Source organism: Coregonus clupeaformis, unplaced genomic scaffold, assembly GCF_020615455.1.
Source record: "Coregonus clupeaformis isolate EN_2021a unplaced genomic scaffold, ASM2061545v1 scaf1604, whole genome shotgun sequence".
NCBI classification, from domain to species: domain Eukaryota; kingdom Metazoa; phylum Chordata; class Actinopteri; order Salmoniformes; family Salmonidae; genus Coregonus; species Coregonus clupeaformis.
Genome location: NW_025535058.1, coordinates 47,310 through 56,162, shown reverse-complemented (window position 1 = coordinate 56,162; position 8,853 = coordinate 47,310). Strand labels below are relative to the sequence as shown.

The following is an 8,853-nucleotide window of genomic DNA, read 5'->3' as shown; positions in this document are numbered from 1 at the left end:
AACATTTTTTTAAAATTTGTATTTTATTACGTCATAAAATATACACAAATACTGTTGTAAATAAAGTTAAAGTGTGTTAAAGAACTGTACAAGATATCAGTACACAATACATAAGTGTATACTCCCCATAACCTGACCAGCAATAGCCCTCCCCTCCCCATTGAGTTACATTGCCACTGGGTCACACTGGCCTGTCAAAGGGACACATCACAAACACAGGTCATTACCAGAATCTGTGACATCACTGTGACTGCATCCGAGTCCCAGTTATCATCAATGACATCAAGGGTGCTGGTAAATGACATCCAGGGACCTCTATTTTGCAATAGAAGGCGCCGATGACATCAACCCACTGTCAGCATCCCCTTTTTCAAGTGTGCTTTTGTTTTAAAAAGGAAAAGTAGTCATCCCTATATCAGGTCCTTGGTGGAGAACATGGACAGCTTCTCCAGGAAAGGCTTGGAGTGGAGTGATGGGGAGACAGTGTAGTGACAAAGTCTCAACAGGCTATGAACAAACTGCTGGGAATAAGATACACTGGACAAAAAGAGGAAAAACAAAGTATTGCACTTTAAGAGTTTCCTCATACACAAGAGAAACAAAATGGAGTTTAAGAAAAATAAATAACAGTGAGAGACAGACAATCTCAAATAATGAGGCATGATAAATGTATAGCCTGCAGTTTGTCCCGAGCAGCCCTGTGATCTTAACAGGGGACCTATGAAATTCTGAGAGTCCATGCACCAGACCTACAATTCTGTTGACACACAAAGCCTAGTTATATGACCCAGTTGGCGATGTAAAAATGGCTAAAATCCCTCCCAATTTAGCACTTAATATTTTCTAAAATTCTGATCCCCAGCCGCAATTTATGCATTTTGCATGTATTCTTCTACATTACACCTCAAAAACAACCAACCACATTTTGGCTTTACACAGAAATTAAAAAATATCTACAGTGACGTTAAAAAAAAATCCATTCCACCATTCAATCAATTAGAGCTCGTCCCATCAGACCTCCAAAAAGAAAAGCATAAAAAAATTAAAAAAAGTTGCCATTAAGAACAATCATGAAAACCACCATCATTGGCCAACTTGTTAATCTCAGTCTCTGGTCAAATACATTAAGCAAGCTTGTGATTCTCCCATGTCTTAAGAGTGTTGCACCGTCTCTTAAAATAAGCCTGGTTACTTTGACCTTACCAACCTACCCAATATTATGACCAAAGAACACAAATCAATGGAGGCCAAAGTGGGCGAAAAGGGAGGATAAAAAAAAAGTGTGGATGTGGTGGTGAATAAATGAGAGCGGGAGAAGGGTAGAAAAATGCATGTTCACCTCAATCTCTGCGTGAGGTGTTGGCTTTGGGTAACATCAGTTCCAAAGCGGGCTGAAGTAGCCTAAATGCAAGGCTAAAGTGGAGGATTAGCAATTCAGTAAGAGGTGAAGTAGGGGAAAAGAACCCAACACTATTTCTACACCATTACAGCTAATAATCACTTGCTCTTCCCTTCATCATCTACCACTCACCCATCTCTCCAACCCTTCTCTTCATCTGTACCTTTCCCAATTAAAACATCAAATAAGAAACTAAAATCGCCCAAGCCTCAACAGGACCCACACAAAATGAATATGATCTATTCACAAAATATGCACAGTAGATCATACCTATGAGTACAGCCCCTTACTATTCTATAAATGAACTGGTTAAAACATACATGGGTACATTTGTGTGGTGTGGTCTTCGCAGTGTAAACAGAAATCGCTAAATCCACACAAGCCCACATTTCGAGTTGACCTTCTCTTGGTTTGGAACGCGTTTGTGCCCGGGGCTATATTTGGCAAAGGAGCACCTGCTTGACCCCCAAATCAGTATTCTACCTCTGCCAGCTGCCCAGAGCATAGTGGGTGAGGGACAAAGGTGTTTGTGGCGAGGGGTGCATGATCCAAGCTACCATGGGGTAAATAGGTCAGTGGAGAGGAGGGTATGCTATTCATTCTCTTATCCTTGTACTATTGTAGGCCAGGGTCATCCCATCAAAGTTAGGGTGGAGGGGAGAGATTCCTGCAGTCCTTGAACAACTGTAATCCTTTTTTTCATTGTTTTATGATTCTCTGTCCGTTCCTCCAAGATCCACTTATTTGTCCAATTGGCCAAAATTCACTAAATAAATAAAAAACTGGAACGAAGGATATCTCTTGAAGCCCTGCAATGGAAGATTACATATTTAGTCAGATGTGTAGATATGTGATAAATAACAACAAAAACTGTCTGACAAACTAGGTACATTTACTTAAGTCCTGTGTGTCAACATAGGGAAAGAGACATCCTCACCTATCAGTATCCAGTGCATGTGGAGCTGAAGGTTTCACTTCCCCAGGTGCTCAAATGGCATGCTGACCTGCAGAGAATAAAGGAGGTGAGAGAACAAATGACTCAGACAATTGGAGTGCAAATGAGAGGGCGATCAAGTGGGTGCCACCACCATGGCACAATAAAATAAAAAAATAAACACACTGCATGCTACATAATATAGAAGCTAAACACCAATAGGAAGTCCTCTGAAACTTCTGACAAGAAATGTAATCTTGTTCTGGAAGATTGAACATTTTTCTAGTTGATATTCCCCTTCAAAAAGTTGGTTGTAGCAGTTAGGAGTTGGGCTCAGGTGCATGGCACCTGAGTTTTAGGGTTTGTGATGACGTATGATGGAGGTAGCGTTAGCGTACCTGCGATGTGGAAATTCGGGATTGGTCATGACGGGCTGTGAGGTCAGAGGATGACACGTTTGCGGGGGCTCCTCGGTGGAGCCGCATGCTCACCTTCCTCTCACGCTCAGCGCGAGAGATTGCCCGCGGCGACGTGTTCCCTTAAAGAGGTAGAATACGAGGGAGGAGGCCATTTAGAAATAGTCAGAACTGTTCACTTTGCAAACCATAATTTCTGTCAAGGTGTTTACAAAAGTATTTATCTACAAAAGCTATTTCATTGTCCCCCACGATGAAATTGGGGAGTGGTCTGCGAATGTGTCTCCGTTCGTTCGTACATTAGTCGCACGCAATCTCTCAGACAGCACTAGGCCAATTTTGACGAAACTTGGATTAATGATGCGTCTTGCCATAGAGATCCGGCATTTATAAATTACACTGATTGGCAGAAGGCAAGAGCTATAGTAATTAACTGAAATGTGTTAGTGCGTGACTATCTCAATTGTCCCTTTTGGATAATTTCCTTAATGTTTCTATTCCATTCAACTATTGCTCTAGTTAAAAGAGCACAGGTGTGTGCTCACCAGACTGCTGCACCCGTGAGGCGGGGTTGGAGATGGCCTGCTCTGGTCCGTTCCTAACTCTGTTGGCGGCTGGTGGGTTTGGCCCTGGCGGGAGACCCCGTGCAGCAGATCCCCGAGGGCCTCCTACGATACGTTCGTCCCTCTCGTCGGCTCCCCTCCTCTCACCATCCTCTGCTGTCCTACTGGCACCCTGAGAGGAGACCACGCAGGTTACAGCAAACACAGACCTCTACATGCATAGAAGAATACATCAAAATCTTTCTGAATCATTCTGATTATGTGGACACTATGGATAATGTATACCACTGCTCTCCAACCCTGTTTCTGGAGAGCTACCCTCCTATAGATTTTTGCTCCAACCCGTAACTAACCTGATTCAGCTTATCATCCTGCTAATTATAAGAATCAGGTGTGCAAGATTAGGGTTGGAGCGAAAACCTACTTGACGGTAGCTCTCCAGGAACAGGGTTGGAGAGTCCTGGTGTATACAGACAGAATGTAGCACTTAGTTCCTTGTAAAGAATAAGAGCTTTGGTGTGGCAAACTCACAAATTTGAGCATGTTCCAGTCGAATACGTAGTCATAGGAGAAGCCTTGTCTGTGGAACAGATTCCTGAAGAGCTGCCGAAGGTATGAGTAGTCTGGCTTGTCGTCAAAGCGCAGCGACCGGCAGAAATTCAGGTAGGTGGAGAACTCGGCTGCAGACAAGCAATGCCAATAAAAGGGAAGGGTGAGCAAAAACCCAGGATTGAGAGTGTGGTATATGCAAAAGTTTGTTACAATGGGGAAGGAAAATAGTTGTCCACACACATTGATACAAATGTCATAGCCCAGACAGATACTAGCAGTCACTTACAGGGGTAGCCTTTGCAGAGCACCTCGATGGGGGTGGACATTTTTTTCTCGCTGATGCGTTCGTACTTCTGCCTCTTTGTGGCGGCTTTGAGGCCTTGCCAGGGCAGAGAGCCCAGGTTGAAGTACATGAGGACATATCCCAGAGACTCCAGGTCGTCACGCCGTGACTGCTCTGAAGGACGGGAGACAGGTTTGAATGATTTGCTATTTAGGACATTGACAGGATCGAGGAGTATCAAAATATGTAAGCTAAGGACAAGGGGACAATAGTCCCTATATCTCAACACTAGGCATGAGCATTGGAGGGTAAAATGAAATCACATTCATAAAGACATTTAGATATTCAGCCAAACAGGAGGAGTTGATTTAAAGTCCCTTACCGATGCCCAGGTGGGTGTTGATGGATGCGTAGCGTGCAGTGCCCGTCAGGTTCTTGTTCTCCCTGTAGGGGATGTGCTGGTGTGTGCGTGCGTCTCTGTACTTCTTGGCCAAGCCAAAGTCGATGATGTACACCAGGTTGCCCTTCTTCCCCAGCCCCATGAGGAAGTTGTCGGGCTTGACGTCACGATGGATGAAGTTCTTGGAGTGGATGTACTCGATGCGACTGATCTGGAGAGGACAGAGGGGGATTTAGAAGAAAAGGAGACGTGAGACTCAACAGAAAGCTCTGCTGGGATGGTCTGTAAAAGCCTTGACGCCTTACTGTAAGCTAACAGTAATTTAAACCCTCCAACAGCCAATGCCTGTTGGGGGCACAACATTGGTAAAAACAGAAACACCAATAAGTAACAGAACAAATATGAGCAAAAGGAAGATCATTGAGGAGGACAGGAAGTGGAGAAAGGACACAGGTTAATGACAGCCAAAGACTATAGAAGAGTGATACGACTACACAACAACGTTAGAAGAGAAAAGGAGGACACAGCAACACAAGCAAAGTTAGGTCAGCAGACAGAGCTAGAGGTAAAGGGTATAGAGGACAAACAGTACAATGAACGTTGAGGGGAAAAGATGACACCATAAGAGTTCTTAGAGTGCAGCTGCATGAGAGAGGCTGTTCTGTACCATCTGGTCTGCCAGCAGTAGCACTGTTTTGAGGCTGAACTTGCGGGAACAGAAGTTGAAGAGGTCTTCCAGACTGGGGCCCAGGAGCTCCATCACCATGACGTTGTAGTCTCCCTCTGCCCCGCACCACTTTATCGAGGGAATCCCCACTGTCAGGCAGGCACAAATAAAGTAGCATTTAGTGTGCATCTAACCATAGTTACATCACTTGCGCATACATCCTTTATGGCTAATGTCATACAACAAAAATGTCAGCAAAGGAGTGTTTCAGTGCTCAACACATGATTCTTTTGGTGAACATGATACTTCTAAAATAAAATAAATTCAATAACTGTGTACATTTGACCATTTTTGATGATAGTCACTACTTATTTTGATCACAATACACTCAGATGTGTCAACATGGCATTTACTAGGAATTCACTAATGTTCCTTCTCAGTCATCCGCTTCCCCCCCATTCGCCTTACCTCCTCCCTGCATCATCTTGTAGAACTTGCTCTCGATATGCAGCTGTGGGTGTTTGGTCTTCACACATTCCAGCTTAATGGCCACCTCCTCGCCTGTGGCAATGTTGGCACCTGAGGAAGCGCACACACACACACACCAGGGCTAGACTCAGGAGCCATGAACATGGAAAGATACTCCGGTTGAACACCCAGGGAATGGAAAGATAAAGTCTAAGGCTAAGAGGAGGAAAAAAGCCAATACTGGGGCTAGGCCAGTAGACAGAGTGGCAAATGGACAAGGAAGAAGAGAAATGCCAACAGAGGGAGATGGAGCACTTCCACTTACCAAGGTAAATGTCTCCAAAGGACCCACTCCCTATTTTCCGCCCCAGCCGGTACTTGTTCCCCACTCTCAGCTCCATGGCGTTGAAAGTTCACTATGGACACAGAAGAACAAACATTTGATGAGAAGAGGCCAAGATGTTACGAGGCAACCATGAACATACAGTCTTAAATTTGACACATGGCATAGGCTACTTTGCAAATGAAGAGAAACAGAAATTATACAAATCCAACATAATTCACCAGATCTTGATTCGAAGGCAAACTTGCTGACTAATGGAACATTTCTTCCAGAACCAGCAGTAGGCAGTCTTACAATGGTCACTTTGCACATTCCAATACAGGATGACCAATAACTGCAAACAACTAAATGAACTGAGTGAGTGTGTAGCTTGAGCAGGTTGATTAGCAGACAGCTGTCTGGATTCCAGCGATAGGCTACACGATTACATTTGTAGAGCTGTTGGGGGGAGGTGGTACATAGAAAGTGGGAAATAGAGAAATACAGAGGGAAATATGGAAGATGAGACCGAAAGAGAGACGAGACAGAGCAACAACATATCCGGTTGGAAGGGCCCGGGTGCGGTCTCCAGAGTCAGCTGGGGCCTGGATAGTAGAAATTGGCAGACACGATGGAGGGAAGGAAGTGAGTCTTCTGAGCCAAACTGCACGTGACACTGGAGCAGGATCATCATTTATTTAGCACTCTCAACCACACCATATTCTGCAGCCACTGCAAAGGCGCTGCTGCGCGGGCTGTATGTGTGTCAAAGCCCAGAAACGACTGCAATGAACTTCAGAGCAAGACCTGGGGAAGGATATTAGGCATAATTTATAGAAGAGCGCCACAACGCTCTTTATAGTAAAGCTTTTTCCACCTCTCAGTTGACAATGTAGTACAGACAGATGGGAAGCATGACTGTTAGTTCTCAATACTAAACTACTACTTTAGAGCTTTTCATTGTATGTGTATGATCTTGTCATGTTTTTCCTACGATTAGGCCTAGGCCATCCTACAACACTGACCACATTATACCTCTTTACATCACCATGATTACAGATCTACTTCCTCTCAAGATAATACTTTGGAAATGCAAGTGGCACATGACAGAGCAGAACGAGAAGAAGCATTCTCAGTCAACCTCAGTTTTGTGGGCAATGGGCATACCAATTCAGGAATGGAAAAAGTCATAAATTGTGCAGGACTAGTGTGTATTTAGACTAGAAAGGGGGACCAAATATCTTTCCGGGAAATGATTCCAAAAAATTGGTATGAGGTTCTTTCCATTGCCTGTGGTGTTGTCAGAAGAAGTGTCAGCTGACTAGGTGACAGACATAAATACAGATGTGATGGTAGTAGATGGATTAGGTTTCATTACAACATAAGGGTTTCATCTGCAGAGTCCCGGCTCAGGCCTAACATAAATTATTTAGCAGTTGATTAATCCTACTGGGTCATGTGAGAGGTTTTATCAATAGATCAAAGTTGTTCACTCACAGTTCAGAGCCAGGCATTATATTTTGGTAGGAAAGGATCAGGACCTGGTAACTAGTGTAAACCATACACTCTGGCACCATGTATTGCAATATTCAACCATTACTACTATTCCCATGAAACACTACAGAGTACTCACTGACTTGAATAATTTCATCAGTGTGGGCCTGTAACCTACATAGAATTACAAAGCGTTCTCTTTCAGAGAAATTCTGTTTTAACAAAAAAAAGAGACTGTATTTTTCCAAAAACAATACAACTAGGCCTACATAATGGCAGTTTATTTCACCCAGTGTCAACATTAATGTATTAGCTAGGTATGGCAACGTGGAATGTAACATTTGCATGGACAAAATCATTTTATGGATGCATCGTTTGAGTACCAACAACCCATCTAAACATCTTCTCTACTCTATTTTCTTACGTCACCCTTTAGAAAGCTGTCGCTGCGTTGGTAACAATCAAAAGGGAAGCATATCAGCTAGGTTGAATAGTTATGTGACATTTACGATATCACTCAAAAGTCGAACTAATTACAATAATAATAACAACATCTACCGTACACTTCAAACAAATGGTTGCCTGGGCTGCTACTGTGACGATACCAACTGTCCGTATACAGTAGTGGTATGCTAGCATTAGTTGTGCCTAGCTAGTAAGTAGCCTGAGAATACGCTTTCTGCTTTTAACAAGTACCAATCATTCACATCATTTTAAAGAAATACCTTGAAGCTTCACAAATAGTTGACAGTGTATGCTATTATGTAACATTTTGACTTTATTCTAGCCACACCCTTACACTGAGGTACCTACCCAATGTTCTCCAGTGATAGCCATCTCTATTCGCCCCCTCCCCCTCTGCGACGCCTGAATACAAGACTCCGGTTCGGCCGAATCAAGTCCCCTTTCCCCCCTGGTTTCGTCGGTTCCCCAGTACACTACTCACACGATTTTAGGTTTATCCGAGAGGTGGTTCGGTGGCGGTGCTGATCCGAAGGTTGTCAGTCAGACTGGGCCCCGGGCAGCGAAGGATGGGAACGGATTCTGGTGGCTCTCATGCCCCAATTTTCCTCTTGCGTCGGCTGTACTCTCTGTTGATAGTCCCCGAGAAGCTTCAATACGAATGGCCGTCTCTATCAGAGTTCTGTCTCCCCCTCTCGTTACTTGCAACGCACCATTAACAACATCGATGATGTCAGAAGCACCCGGATTGCCTTAAAGAAATAGAACATCTAGAAATGTAGACATTCTTAAATGTTACAGATTTGAGGAATAGGTAGCCTCAGAAAATAGGCTGCATTTACACAGGCAGCCCAATTCTAATTTTTTTTCTTCACTAATTGGTATTTTGACCA

At 43.8% G+C, this 8,853-nt stretch overlaps 1 protein-coding gene across 3 annotated transcripts; it reads right to left on the bottom strand.

Annotated features, from left to right (window-relative positions):
• Positions 1 to 8,681, bottom strand: LOC121550934 (casein kinase I). 3 transcript variants are annotated; one of them, XM_041863387.2, is made up of 11 exons: positions 8,447 to 8,681; positions 6,008 to 6,098; positions 5,683 to 5,793; positions 5,215 to 5,363; positions 4,530 to 4,758; positions 4,151 to 4,321; positions 3,844 to 3,992; positions 3,295 to 3,484; positions 2,732 to 2,871; positions 2,337 to 2,403; positions 1 to 2,208 (listed from the first exon to the last, which is right to left on the bottom strand). In XM_041863387.2, the coding sequence occupies exons 2-10, from the start codon at positions 6,081 to 6,083 to the stop codon at positions 2,371 to 2,373; spliced, it is 1,248 nt and encodes a 415-aa protein (XP_041719321.1). In that variant the 5' UTR covers positions 6,084 to 6,098; positions 8,447 to 8,681; the 3' UTR covers positions 1 to 2,208; positions 2,337 to 2,370. The 3 variants fall into 3 exon arrangements, 2 of the variants coding, with proteins under 2 accessions (XP_041719321.1, XP_045074421.1); XM_045218486.1 differs by lacking the exon at positions 8,447 to 8,681 and adding an exon at positions 8,312 to 8,382; XR_006659711.1 differs by lacking the exon at positions 2,732 to 2,871 and having other exon boundaries at positions 8,445 to 8,678.
• Between the last annotated feature and the right edge of the window lie 172 nt (positions 8,682 to 8,853).